This window comes from Callorhinchus milii, unplaced genomic scaffold (assembly GCF_018977255.1).
Source record: "Callorhinchus milii isolate IMCB2004 unplaced genomic scaffold, IMCB_Cmil_1.0 Scaffold5, whole genome shotgun sequence".
Taxonomy (NCBI): domain Eukaryota; kingdom Metazoa; phylum Chordata; class Chondrichthyes; order Chimaeriformes; family Callorhinchidae; genus Callorhinchus; species Callorhinchus milii.
In genome coordinates this window covers 47,449,769-47,465,247 of record NW_024704746.1, presented here as the reverse complement: position 1 = coordinate 47,465,247, position 15,479 = coordinate 47,449,769, and the positions used below count along the sequence as shown (strand labels likewise).

General features: G+C 38.3%; 1 protein-coding gene across 5 annotated transcripts in view; it reads left to right on the top strand.

Moving 5' to 3' along the window:
• Nucleotides 1-15,479, top strand: part of erc1b (ELKS/RAB6-interacting/CAST family member 1b) — a 432,645-nt gene that overhangs the window by 224,221 nt on the left and 192,945 nt on the right. Inside the window, exon 16 of one of the 5 annotated variants that reach the window (XM_007898512.2) lies at nt 15,221-15,305. The exons of the other annotated variants lie outside the window; for them this stretch is intronic. Within the exon in view, the coding sequence (XP_007896703.2) occupies nt 15,221-15,272 (52 nt within the window). The 3' untranslated portion in view covers nt 15,273-15,305. Of the gene's footprint in view, nt 1-15,220; nt 15,306-15,479 lie in introns of those variants that run through there. 5 annotated transcript variants of the gene reach the window in all.

Genomic DNA, 15,479 nt, shown 5'->3' with positions numbered 1-15,479 from the left:
TGTTGTTTAGTCTTTTAACTAATTGCTTCTTCAAACTTTGAATTTAACAGAATGTGGAATTACTGAGAGCTGAAGAATTATATGCTCTTGTCCAATGTTTTTTTTCTGACCCCAGGAACACTAACATTTAATATCTTGTCACAAAGCACTTATTGACTTATTGCTGTTCCCGTTGCAGCTTCTCTTGCAACCAAAGGTCCAATATAGAATGTTGACAGACTGACAGACAGACATTTCGTCTTTATTAGTAAGATAGATTGTTAAAAAAATTGTATAAATAAGGGGAGAGGGAGGGGCTAAATCCCAGCCCCAGGTGAGGCCCCAATGGAAACCCCGCAGCCTTACCGAGCCAACCATCACCCACCACCATCCCAACTCCGACGTGGCGCCGCCCAACCCGGGACCGCCCAGGAGCAGCAGGAAAAGCAGCTGAATGGTAACGCCGTTCGAGGCAACTTCTACCTCACCACCGCCTGACTTCGTCTGAGTGCTTGCGTACGTGCTCTGTGACGTACATGCCCCAGCGCCACTGTGAGTCGGTGCAGCTACCAGGTGTAACTGCAGCACCAAACACAAAACCGCATGATGAGCTTGTTTAAGTCATAGCTCATCAATGGTAGGAGATCCCTGAAAACAAATATGTCCATGACACTCCCAGAACAAAACCTTTCCGATGAGGTACAAATCATGTCTCTAGATCAATCGGTTATTGAGTATTTTGGCTGATACACATACAGACATTATCGTTTTATTAGCATAGAAGGTAGATGATTGTGATCGTTTCATATTTATTAGCCTTGTTAAGTGGTTGCTTGATGCCCTGTTTTTTTCTTCATTATTTTTGATAGACTGTTGTCTCCAGGTGATAAATCATTAAGTCAAGAGACAAATTAGGCCATGATAGTAGCTATTGAAATCAGTGACAATGGGTTGGAAAGAATCATGGTGCAGAAAAGAAAAGGTATGATTTCATATGGATTGTACAAAATCCCATTGTTTGGATGGTTCAGAATTTAGTTTGAAATATTCAGAACTAAACCCAGTCAAACTTTCTATTCTGGCATAAAACATGATCCTTGAGAAGTAGGAATGCTTCTGCTTCAGAATAAAACCTGCATACAATTTACCCATTCAGAATCAGGTGCCAATAAATATACACTTCAAAGCTTTTACCTGTAATGAAGCTTTCAATATGTTGATATCTGCACTGTTCAGCATCCAAGTTTTACTGCATTATTACAGACCCTGGACAACTGGTGTCAGCGGAACTCAGCTGATGGCCGTATCCTGGATTTTGTCCGGAATATGTATTCCAGCTCCAAGATCCTAGTCATTCCACTCGGCTCCTGTTAATCCTGCAAGTCAAAGCTCTAACGGGTAGGGTGGTCCTAGCTGGACAATCAGCGGGAAAGTTGACCGGACAGCAATATCAGTGGCAAACTGTGCAGTTCTAGTTGGTTTGACTCCAGCAGTACCCCAATGGACACTCTAGGGAACCCAAGCCTTGACTCTTGCCAACCTGAGCTTAATACTTTCCGGAATTACATAAGCAGTGAGCGTCCCACCAGAGAGAGAGTGCGCATTCCATTCCAACAATCTTTCTCTCGGATTCTCACGTGTAGGTGGGATGCATGGAACTCTCAGCTTGGTTTGGATAATCTTAAGCATGGTGATGGATTTCCGTATGTATCAGACAGCCGGCTGACCCCAAAAAAGCACTGCGATGTCTGAGGTTGTTTGAATGAGATGTTAAACTGAAGACCCTCATGTAGAGGAACTTAATTCCTGAGCTTTCAGCTCCCCTCTCGACTCTCTTCCCCCTCCTCGCTCCCTCCCTTCCCTCCCCTCACCCTGACCATTTCCCCCCTCCTCGCTCCCTCCCTTCCCTCCCCTCACCCTGACCATTTCCCCCCTCCTCGCTCCCTCCCTTCCCTCCCCTCACCCTGACCATTTCCCCCCTCCTCGCTCCCCCCCCCTCCCCTCACCCTGACCATTTCCCCCCTGCTCGGGTCATGACCCAACTGTGCAGCGCCTTGGGACGTCCTCCTGACGTGAAAGGCGCTTTATAAATGGAATCTTGTTGTTGTTGTTAATTCCCGCAATTTGATGCAAATCCAACACTTGCCGATAAGTGCGAATGTGCCAACAGGTCAAGATGCATTGAATTGAAGGAAATGTAATCTATACCCATCACCTCGTGCTCACATGCTACTGCAGTGACTGCAGTACTGCATGCGCAATTACAGGCTGCATACGCAGTGTTTATTATCGATTAAATCAGATTTTATACGACTTATACAGTTTGCCTGCAACTCTGACTTTGTTGCTTTCAGTGAATAACATGGATTAACTTTACTTTGCTATTTTTTTCTCCTATACTTCTGAAGGTGCTGACTTTTTCTGAGTTGTGATTCTCTGTTTTCAAACGTAACCCTTGCTGGTCTGTATCGCTTAATCTCATAGTGGTCGTGCATTTTCCCACACAATCACCTGGAAAGGTTTTCACTTGTGTTTCAGTGACAATTTCTATTCTTTTAAAAACAGAAATGTGCTTTTCAGGGCAGCCTTAAGTTTAATGCCAAATTAATTTCTTGGAATGCTGTAACACTTTGTCAAAGTTAATGATTGTAAATGAGATATTTTGTTACACGTTTAAATAAACAACTCTAAGAAGTGCCCTTTTGCTACTTTTGACAATCATTCAGCCTTTCTTATTTCTACTCCATTTTTAAGTTTGTTTTCTTTCGTTTCCCCTTCCCAGTTCCCTGCCTCTGGGCTGTACACCATTCCCTGGTTTTGCAAGCAGGCGCATTGACCTTTTCCCAGACCTGTATTAAGTCAGCTTCGTAATGAATCTGATGATAGTCCTTTGTTTTTTTCCTGAAAGGCAGGCTGAGGTGAAATGTAGGCACACAATTTGTGACACAACAAGTTGGTACTACCAACAAATTACACTGCTCTTTATCTCATCTCCAATTGGTTTATGTATAGGTAATTTATTTCCTTAAATGCAAAATATGACTGATATTGCTAAACATGCTTTGTTTTCCCCCTTCTCTTCTTCCCCCTCCCAAATAAACAATCTGACCACTTTAAGAATAAGCCACTGTTAAGTTTCAATGATCTTGCAAATACCTGAAATTGTCTTCACGTTGAGGAGAAATCTATCTTTAACATAACTGTATTTCCTCTCATGTCACTGAGGGAGTAACATACTTATGGGAAATATAGCATCACTACTACTGCCAACTTTAAAATGCTGTAAACATATGTTGAGTTTGTTCATAACCTAACATTCTGTTGAATGTTTAATTTTTAAGCAAGAGCAAACCAATTCTGTACTAACTGAAGGATTCAAAAAGGAAATATTTAATCAGAAGGACAATTTTAACAATGTTATATTGTCAGTGCAATGTTTTGATTTGAAAAATGTGTATATAATATATATAAAATGATTGCAAAATGCACCGACAGTGTTGATCAAGTTATTCATTTCCAACCATAACATGATAAAACTGCATTTTTAATTAGTTTACGATGCATTTAACTCAAGAAATTGGTACATTCTGGAAATTAACTTTTTGCCGCAGGTGGTGAGAAACGAGATAAACAAAGTGTTTTCTTATCTTTAAGTTTTATTTTATCAAACAGATTCCTGGCTGTTTAACAATATTAGCAGTGGAATCCTTATTCAAATTGGGCATTAACCTATTTGGCTCTTGAAGACGGCAGTTTCTTTTCTGAACTGGAATATCTAAACACTGATATTGGACAGATTTTATAGGGAGTGCATTTCATGGAATGGGAATGAGGCAGTAAAAATTGTAAAAGCTATTTTCACTCCTCAAAAATAAAGCTGCACAAAATGCCAATTGAAATAACTTCACTGAGCTTTTACAGAGCAGATTGTACCAATTTTCTGCTTTTGGAATAAAAAATAGTTCTCTTTTTCCTGCATCAATTAATTGGCATAAAATCAGATCTGCAAATCCTGATAGCAGACTACAGTGCCTGTATTATTGATTGAATGAAGCAAGCATGAATCGAAAGCTCTTGAAAATACCACAAATGCGAATTCGAAGTACGATCCGCCAGTCCCAATAAAATGCTTACAGTGTTTTAAAGAAGTTTTCATTTTTAATATCAAAGACCATTTTATAAGCTGAGGCACAATCCTTCTTTTTTCCCCCCTGTATTTGCACAGGAACACTAGACAGGCGGATTTCAGTACATAATTACGGCTGATTATAGTAGTCAGGCCATCCTGATTTTTAAAAAGACTGTATCGTTTTTGTTGAGTACAGAGACAGTTATTGAAGCACTGTCAAAAAGAAAAGAATGTTTACATAAAATTAATATTTTCTGCTCAACCAAATTTCTAGTTTCGAAAGTGGTGTGTGTTTATTCTGCTAAAATTCAGAAACGAAAAACCTCTGCTTGATTTTAATGTCCTTGTACATTTCATTTTTACTTGGTTCCTGTAACTTGCCTCAGATTTATACTGAGGGACTTTTTGATTTTGCTAAGTTAAAATCCAACCACAAAGTAGAAACTGTTACGTAAGTGCCCTGTCTTCAAATGAATAGTGAATGATCCTTTGTGTGTGTGTGTGTGAGTGTGTATATGTGTTTGTGTGTGTGTGTATTTATGTGTTGGGGTGTGTGTGTGTGACGTAATAATACTCATATTTTTCTGCTCCGGTCTTGCCTCCTCTCTCGAAGGCAGCAACTCATGCTGGGGTGCGGTTTCACAGATGGTAGTGGCAGCATTCCAGCACCTCACCCAATTGTGGCCACCTTGTGTGAGCCTTGAGATTGCATTTCAGTGGGCTGCTCAACTATGGAAACCCTCACAGTCATGTCCGACCCTTTGGCCTTGCTTGGCAACCACACATATGCAGGGGTTTGTAGAAAGTGATCAACAGCAGGAACCCTGGCTTGATTTTCTACGTACTGGGTAAGTTCCCTGGCCAAGTGCAGTATGTCTAGTACTGCCATAGCTGAAATGAGCTAACTCAGCAGAGATGAAGGATTGAACCCGGACCTCGCGTGGCTCAGTGCCACATGTTGTGTTGAACTTACCCACTGAGTATGAACAGAAAAGTTAGGAACTCTTCATCCTGTGTGGTGGTCTGTTTCCCCATTTAAAAAAAGAAAGATGCGGAGGAACAAATGGTGGCTTTCAGAGCAAACTTAAATTACCTACTCTGAGTTTGGTTAAAATTTCTGAAGGTTCCCAACTGATCCGGATTCACATACTGAACGTTCCACATATATTCCCAAACATGCCTCAAGTATGTGCTTTAGTTAGAGTACTTTCGAACTGTGGCCATCCAGAGGAATGATAGCTCTGCACGCATATTCCTGAAGTGGAACTTTATAATTTAAAACGTCAGCTGTATTCTGCTTCACCCTGTGGTCGTAGAGCTTTGATTTTGAGTGTAAATATTATCTGATTCTGCTGTGTGACTGCTTTGGGGATGGTTTGGTTGAGCTCAGACTGTCACAAAAACCTAACATACTTGCAGTGCTTGGGCTTGTAATTTAAAACTGTTGTTGCTGGGGGCAGTTATGTCACATCATTGTGATGTATGAGCCTCACGGTGTGCATGTGTAAATATAAATATACTTGTCCTTTGATCATTGTAGTGCCAGAAATTTGATCTGTTTTCTGTCATCATGTATGAACAGAATCTTCATTTTCAAGGCAACCTAATTCAGACTTAAGGTTGAAGCAGATTAAGTCAGAGTTTATATGGCTAAGAAAAGAACTCCAAAAATGGGTCCCCATTTGAATCTCGATTTGTCCCCTCCAATAACCTCCAAACATTTTGATAATCTGAAATATGCTTTACTTTTGACCAGCATGCATTAGCCCACAAAATACCCAGTCACTCACTTTACAATATATCCTGTGTGCACCTGTGTCCTCACAATGTGAAAGGCACAATATCAAATGTAAGTATTATTATATTATTTTCTATTTTCTTGAATATTTGGCTTACTTTAAAGCTTGATTGTGTGACTATAGATATACTAGTAATATTAAAAATTCTTACATTTGATAAATTACCTTTCATTTCAAGAGGTTGTCTCAACATGCTTCACAGGATAAAGTGTAAAGTGTAGTGACTGTGTATTTTCTAGGCGAACGGTAGCCAATTTGGCACACAACAGTGTCCCACTTAAAACCCCAAAATGAAAGATTAGTTTTAATTGGGGCATGGTTGGCCAGAAACTCCCTACTCTTTTTGAATAGTGCCATGGGATCTTTAATGTCCACTTGAAAGAGCATATAGGATTTAAGTTTTTGTTGCATCTGAAGCATGGCACCTTCAACCATTCAACACACCCTCAGTAACTCCATTGAAGTATCAGCATAAACTGCATGAGTTTCAGGTCCTGATGTGGGGCTTGAAACCACAACCTTCAGACTCAGAGGAAAGATTGTTCCCCCAAATGCATTTTCATTGCAGGCCTATGCTTGAGGACTTGTTTATGATGTGAGAATTGTTTCATGAAGAGTACATTTCACCTAGACTTTCTTTATGGCTTGAATCTTCAGTAACCGTGATTGCTATTTTACTCTAAATAATCAGAGTGAAAGACTCATTTGAAATTTGTGGATTTCTTATTGTATTCATTGCATTGTTGTATTACATAATACAACATCTTGAAGCTACTAAAGTTATTAGTGTTGCGAAATGCCACTCAAAGTGAAAGTTGAGTTGTGCCTAAAACAAACACCGGCTGCTCCACATAATCCTGCAAAGTATACCAGTGTATAAATATTCATTCATTCTGTGGCACATAATTACTGATAAGAGTAAACCAGGTCTGATTGTTGTGTTTTGTACTGGAGCTGTAAATTCCAGATCCAGTGCATTGCATCCTCACTGATTTGAGCAGACCTTTGGCCAGTTGCTGTCCCATTAATTATCCCATACTGACTCATTTTCCCTTTCAAAGGCCTTGAAAGTTCATTTGTGAAAAGGAAGAATACGTTTAATTGCCATTTTGTTTAACCGGGCACATATTTGTAACTCAGATGTTTGGAGTGCTCCATGGGTCAGCTGCCTCATCGTGGTTTCTACAGTGGTTTCTCCAATCAAAAGCAAAAGGCTAATATATACCTGACAGGGAAATATGCTGGATCGAGTTGAAAATACCTTCGATGACATGGAATAAATTAATCAAATTGCAAACTCCACAACTAAATTGATCTGTGGGCCTGACTCGACAACTTACCCTGCCTATCCCTGCATATTTATGACATATGGCATTCAACATGGAAGAAACTAGTTTACTGCCATATATGACAAATATGCCATGTATTTTGTTTCTATGTAATCAAAAAGAGCACTAGAATTGATATCTCACTTGTGGTCTCACTTTAGGAAATTGTAATATGCTTCATCCCTATGTAAGGGATTGTCAGCTCAGTGCAAGAGATCCTGCCACAAATAATGCGATAACAAATCGCATCTCAAACTAGACATTTCTGAATTCATTCATGCTTCATGAAATAAATGTACTACATTGTGTGCTCTAAAACTATATCAAGCATTAAGATACTAGGATTAATCTCATTTTTTTGCTGAGTTAGTTGATTATCGCCAAGATGCAGTAGTTGGGGGAAGGATTAATAATTGGACATTGTAACAGTCCCTTTTCACGAATTAGTGACTCTGATAGAAAGTGCACGTGAATGTATATCAGGCCATCAAAGGATCAGGTTTAGCAATGGTGTCCCTTAGGGCTCAAATCCTACCAAAACTCACTGATGTGACTCACAGAGGAAGAATGACACTTGGGCAAGTTAATGGAGGGTTCTTGTCATCCATAGAACTATATCCCAGCATCTGTCACCACCTTCAGGAAAGGGAGGAAGAAAGTTGTCAGGAAAAGAAATATACTTTGTTGCAGTGAGGAGCATCTGTTATCAACTATGTTCTGAACCAATTAGAAACTTTTAGGAAGAGGAATTATTGATTGGAATATTCTGGAAAGAGTTGTCATGTTAAGAGTTAGAAATGTTATTGTTGTGGAACACGGTAAAGCCCTTTTACATTGCAGTATCTCACTCCCACTTATGTTTACAGCGACTGACACATGCACCTAAATAGCCTTTTAAACTTTCAAATATTGGACATTCTAAAAGGAAATGGGAACAAAGTGTTTGAGGTGAAGGACTTCTTTCACTAATTAAATTTTCTGGTTCACAACTGGGGGAGAAAAATGAAACTTTATACGTGCAAAAAAGATTTTGTGGTGGTTTCAGAGTCCTAATATAAATACCACTAGGCATTGGCTTTTGGCCATATTAGAAATAAAAATTAATTTTGAAGTGTCGTTCCACACGTGTGCAATATCACTGTTTCATCCACTTTATAGGGAGTTCCTGTATATGGGGAAAGGCACGGTTAATCCCTCTTAAGTAAATAATCTGCTTTACCGCAAAGTGTACTTCAACGGAATGCTCCTCTTTCCAGAATTCATTGAAAAACATTACTTGCATGTATTTGGTAGAATATTTGAATATTAGTGCTTCAGACTGCAACCAAACACTAGACAAGTTATCAGAGATCTTTTGCTGTTCTTCATTGGTAGATGCTGATGCTGGTCGCCAAAATATTGTGACAATTGTAGTGCTTCAACAGCAAAATCTTCATATGAGAAGCACCTGCCTTGTTACATGAATCCTGGTCCAATGTGCATTTTGATAATGTTTAACATTGGAATAATTTTTCTATTTACTATTGAACACAGATTAAGGGTTGTGAACTTAATGGCCTTTAAAAGGAGGCAAGGCTTCAATTCCTGTTCTAATTAGTGATTATACTTTTTTAAATAACATTTTAGTTTTTTATTTAAAAATTATAGTCCAACAAATGTTGGCTTTGAATGAAGCCCCACAGTATCGGAATGTTTCACACTGCTGCATTAGATATTTTTAAAAAATCCTTTGCAGAGCTTAGTATAATAATAAACTAATCATACTTGTAATTGATATAATGGCTTTCATTTTGGGAGTGTCTCAAAGCACTTTATAGGAGTTACTGTGAATGTTACTTTGAATAGTACAGGAGTAATTGTATTTGTAGACAAATAGGCATCCATTTCCATGCAGCAAAGTCCCATAAATAGCTATGAATAACCAATTTTATTTGGGGGAGTTTGTAAGTATCTAATGCAGTAGGGTTGCTGGGATCAATTAACAATCAAAAATACATCTTTGAAGCATATCTCTTTGAACTGTGAGGTATCAACCAGAGATTGTGTTTAAATTTACCTTTCTGTTTTTCAATGAAAATGTAAGAATTTTGCTGGTGTGTAGGTATACTTGGTGTACCTGTTTCACTGATTAAATGCACAAGTTACTGAGCAGCTTCTGCTAACAAGTTAGGACGAGGGTGGCTATAAGGCAGAGGTGCTATTTTGTGGACCTATCCAGTTGATTTTGACACCTTTAATCCTTCCACTGCAGTGCAAATGGAGCTTACTTTGGACCAATAACTTGTGAGATTGTTCATCTGTTCATTTGTAGTTTAATTTCAAAAGAAATGGGATAGTTTTAAAAGTGCCATTTTCATCTGGAAGTTTTGACACTGTGAACTGCACTTTCATGTCTTGCCAAAAAAACCTTTAAAGATTCCACCAGACTCAATTTTCTGCTAACGTCCTTTGATGCTCAACATCACCCCGTCTGTTTTTGTAAATGGGAATTTATGGCTTACAAGTTGAAAATTGCTGACAATCCTTGGTTTCTGAGATCGCTGCTGCAGCCATAATCAAACGTACGCAGCTGAAGTTTTTTTTATGTCTGGATTGGTGGACTTGAGACATTGTTCCATGTAAAATGTTTATTTGTATCTTGACTTGAGATGCTTGGCATATTTGACGGTGGTCCTACAGTAGAACAGAACATTCCTGTAACATACTTCAGGTTTGACCTATGCCTATGCGGTTCCCCAAAGGCAGGTAACTAACAAACATTCTTGCATTCCTAATACCGATTTCAACAATAGGACTGGCTAAGGTGTCAGGGCAGATCATATTTACACTGCCCGTTTTGTTTAACCGTAACTTGTTGAGTCCAAAATAAGAAGTTATGAAAATATAAAATAACTATCTCTACCCAAAACTGAATTTGCCATTTGGCTTTCAATCTTCTGCAATCTTTTCTCTTTAATATAATAATAATTATTGCATTTGATGTAGCACCTTACCTTATCATGAGAAGTTTCAAAGTGCTTCAAAGAATTTTAATGTGAAGTGTTGTGACTGTATTTATAGGTGAATACAATACACTGAGTTGGTTAAATTATCTTCAGTGGTTGTCAATTATAAGTGTTGTTTGGCTTAAATCCACTTTTGTTTCTCCTAAACGGCCACGTGGATATTTTTGAAAATGTTGTCCCTGCACACTAACATTTTAGTCTTGTTTGGCATTGAGAATTGTTCTACAGTAACCCAGCTGTTTCCTTCACTCAGTGGGCACTGGCCTGCTTCATGTTCCTCACCCTATCTGCCCCACCATCAGCCTATCCGGAACTCCATCCCATCCTCAAGACCTACCTCTTTGACCACGCTTTTGGTCGTCTTTCCTCTCCCCACTTCCCTCAACGCCCACTTCCAACCTGGGTACCAAGCTAGGACCTTTAAGTGCCTGGGATATCTGGACACGAAAGGGGTATATAAAAATAAAATTGTAATGTTGTTTATCAAAATAGTCTTTTCCCATTTTGCAGATTTTTTTGAGATTTCTAGAAAAGCACCATTGTTGTGTTCTCTTTAACTACTAGTCAGTATCATCTCCAGGTAAATTTGTAGCAGAAATCTTCCATTAAGAATACAAAGTATACATTGTGAGATTGAATATGCATATTTTTCAGCTACTTTTGTGCAAATTGCCACTGGGCCCAGTTTCAAGCCACGTGCTTGTTTTAGATGTCTAAACATTTATTCCAGTTCCAGTCCAACGTATATTATTTCTATACTATTGTCATACTATATTACTGCTGACAATAACAATTGCTGACGATTGCAGTTTCTCAAAGTGTTGAGATAAACATTGGAGAATTCCTGTCTTTCTATATTACTAAATATGCCATGTTAAGGAAGTCAGATTAGGACAACAACTTGTATGACATTGTGTCATGTCATCATGCCACGTCTGCTGAGAATGTTGCATTGACGACAACTCAATCCTTGTATCAGCTTTAGGAAATGTTTTAGAAAATACATTAAAATCATTTGATTCAAATTTTCATTAAGCCTGATAATTACAAGTGTCATACAGCATTTAATTTTTACATATTCTTGCATTCACAAGAGACAGGATTGTTTGCTCCTTCATATGTTTTAGTACAATATCAATTTATTTCTTCCAAGCAGTTCAATTAATCAAATCTGATATGATGTTATCACTGAGTATTGTTTTTCACACAAAGTTGGTGATTCTTGTGTTGAGATTGTTATTTGGACAGCTTCGCTCATGGAAACTTCTGGGAGCGATTTCATATGCCCATCTGCAACAAGACGCTCCAAAGACTTAACATCTTCATGTGCTGTTGGTACAGATTAGTGAGTGCAACTTCTCTCATCTTTCCCTCGTCCACTCCCTAATTTAGCTTGCTTCCAGTTTCAGCCGCAATTCATGGAGAGTGAGGGGGAATTTGAGGATAAGTGAGCAAACAGTTTTTGTATACAGGGTGTAAAGGTATGGAGCCCTAGAATGGGACATCCTTTTGAGGTGAAAGGCATGATATCAAATGTAAGGAGTATTATTATTATAAATAGGTGTGTGAGAGAGGTATAAATATACTTGGAGCAAGGAAAGAATGAAAAATATAATTAGAAAATGCAGCCTGCATTATGACTACAATGCGTTTCAATTGGCTTTCACATACAGTTTAATGGGGACAAGCAAACACTGAAATGAACCAGGTGGTTAGACTAGTTGGTTTGGGCCTATAGGGCACATCTGGCAGGCAGACATTTGGACAACTCAACAGCATCATAGTGTGTACAGCTGTGTTTTTCTAATACAAAGACATCATAATCAGAAGACTTTGCTTGAATGTGTAATGGGTGGGGTTAGTGTTTGTAGGATGATGGGAGGGGATCAGAACTCGCTGGGGCCAGATTGTATTAAAAATACTTATTTCATGCTGTATAATACCCTAACACTTCTTTATGTATAAAAAATTCAGTTTCTGTTTTCTGTGAAATTTGGGATCCTTTTAAACTCTACTGTGTGGGCATTCCAGTGATTTGTGTTTCCCAATGAAAATACAATAAGTCTAGTACTACTTTCAGCTTCTTGGTAGCAATATTCTCTTTAATGCAACTATGAGATTTGAGAACAAATCACTGCCCAAAAAGAGTTTGAGAATTAGAAAGCTTATCTTGATAAAAAGTGAGAATCTGAAACTGGTGAACCATTGGTATTAAAATAAAATTGGGACAGGAATTAGCAATATTAACATCCCAATGGTTAACTGAGTACTTCTGGAAATTACTCTTTTTTTATTTTGATAGGAACAAACATGACATACTTATTGAGCGTTATTTTTCCACGATCACCATCAAAGAGATATGGCATCATCTTGGATTATAGCCTAATTCCTCCTGGTTATTACAATAATATAATGTAATTTATAATTATAATAATACTTCGAGCTCATGTGTTATAACACCTTAGCACTCATCAAAATGTGTCAGAATGTTTCACGAGATTTATTGTAAAGTGTGAAGTAACTATGTGGACGAAAGCAGCAACCAATTTGGCCAGTGTTCCACAAACAACCAAGTGAATGACTATTATATCTGCAAGATTGTTGGATAGGATACCAGGAGAAAGTCCCTTCTCTTTTCGAATAGTGCCATGGGATCTTTAGTATCCATCTGAACAGGCAATCGTGACCTCAGTTTAAGATCTCATCCAAAGGATGACCTCTCTGATGATGTAGCACTTTCCCAGCACTGTATTGGAATGTCTATCTACTCTGTAAATTCATAATCCTGTTGTGAGATTTGAAACGACAACCTTCCGACTCAGAGGTGAGAATGCTACCAATCAAGCCTGGCTGCCCCTGGCTTCCTGGTGTGCAAGCCTGAATTGTTCAGAACAATTTTGTTTTAATATGAATGCACTGCAGTAAACTGGAGTAAAGTGTCTTCTAGACAAGTTGTAATGGTCTGTAGTCCTTTGTCTGCCGGTAACGTCACTCATCTCGCTTTGTTTTTAAAGCCACGCTTGTTGTTTGCAATGCTCAGTTCATCTCCAGTTTAACCTTCCGAATGCTCCTCTATCAGGTGGTGTAATCTGCAATACATTTCTTTGTTAGCCTTTTGAAAACATTTGTTTGAGCAAAGTTTTTTGAGGAAATAATTATGCAATTGTTTGATCCAGGTCTATTTGTATCATATTCCATTCCCCAGCCAAGAACCCTGCAATAAAAACTGCAGTAGAATTTGGGTAGCTGTTATATGTCAAGTGAGCAGACTGTTACCCTCCAAACATTTCTTAAAAAGTAACATGATTTGTTTGGAGTTTAATATCATGATCTGTATATTTTGATAAAAGGAAAAGCCCTCACAGCCAGTGTGCCAGCCTTTGGCTTTGTCCCATAAGCTTTCCGGTCCCAAATGCTCATCACTAAAACACACCAAGATATTATCTTACATGAAGTGCGCTATATAAATGCAATTTTTTGTTGTTGGCTTCTCTGGGCTTGATGTTGGTGTAACCTGTTGAAATTCTCAAAGGTATTTTTAATTATCAATTAACAGATCACATTCTCTCTAAACTAGGAATTGCAAAATTTTCTACACCCATCTTCTGCGCTAATGTGTGATTGGTAAAGTGGTTATATCCATTTTTTCCTCTAATAAGTATTGGTGCATCCTGCTGCTTTACTCTGGTCTATTTAGTAGCTTGGATAGCTCAACTGTCAAAAATGATCTATTAAGGTGAGTGACAAGAATTGACATAAACAAGAATTGTTATTCTTTTTGTTTAAAAAAATGTTTAATGCTGTGAAATTTGTGTGCAACTCATCACTTGGTAGAAAATTGCTGATGGAACTGTGGATTCTTTTAAGATATCCCCATATATCAAAGGATTGCTATCTGTAGTCAAGAATAGTTCAGCATGCTTTCTAGTAAACTAATTAGGCAGAGCAGGACTCAGGCAGGGCCCGCAGTTAGCAGGACCTTTTGTAATATGAAAGCGCTTCTGATCACACAGCTTTCAATGGTGAAAAGCAGGATATGGCACAACTTCAAAGTCCACTCTATCTCCTTGATGGCTGTGGCATATTGATTGAAACATGGTGAATAGCAGCAATATTTCAACATTGAAATAGGGAATGTAATGTATTTTCTGTCACGTTAAATTAACCTTTTTGGTGCTGGACTAAATTCAGCATTTGGGATATCTCACAGTTAGAGTATTTTTTATGGGTTTTTCTGTCAAACTACATCAACATTTAACTTTTGTGTTGCATGAGAGCAGCATTGATGAGTTTTTTTTTGATTGCAGTGTTGTGACTTGAACTGAAGACTTGAGAGGTAGTTGTCGGTCATAAGATGTTATCTGTAGTACAAACACTGACAGTTCATGTTCATTATTTTTTCTTACAATAATGCATAATGACTTGCTTTTGATACAGTATCTTGTGTCAAAACATCTCATCATGCTTCACACCATGAGTTTGTAGTTCAGTGACTTGGTACATAGGTAAATATGGTAATTTGTGTCAGTAATAATAATACTTGCATTTGATGTAGTATCTTATAATGTCAAAACATGTAATGGAACTGCACACTATGAGTGGCTTTGATGTATAGTTTCTGTTGTTATGAAGTAAAACATGGAAGCTAATTGTGCCTTGGGTGTGTAACAAGCAGTAATGACTTGAATGACAGCATTTATTCTAATTTGTGGGTGCCTTTGGATAAGGGAAGCTGCTTTTAGATGAGAAAGGAATATTGGACAGTAGACTGGGATCTATTTTTTGAAATAGTGCCACAGAATCTTTCATGCCCACTGAACCACTATCACATGCAAATTGGACCTCAATTTAATATCTGATACAATAATGAAGTGTTTGTATTGCGAGCTGGTATAACATCAATAGTCACATTATCTCTCATAAGCTGTCTTCATGCAGCAGCAAACCAACCTTTTTTTATTTTCCTTATCTTTTCCACAGGCAGAGTGTCAGCAGGCTGCTCAACTATACAGGAATGTCACAGATGACATGAAATCTGTCGTAAACTAACATTCTCACACACACACCACACACACACACATGCAGTTTCTAGCCCAAGTCTCAGGCAAGGAGCTGGAACCATAGTCGACGTTGTTTCATCCCCAGAGTCCGAAGGCAATTGTACTGCCTTCACTATGGATGTAAATCAACTCACCAATTAAATATACAATCTTCCGAAATGTTTATCTTTCTGAATAGA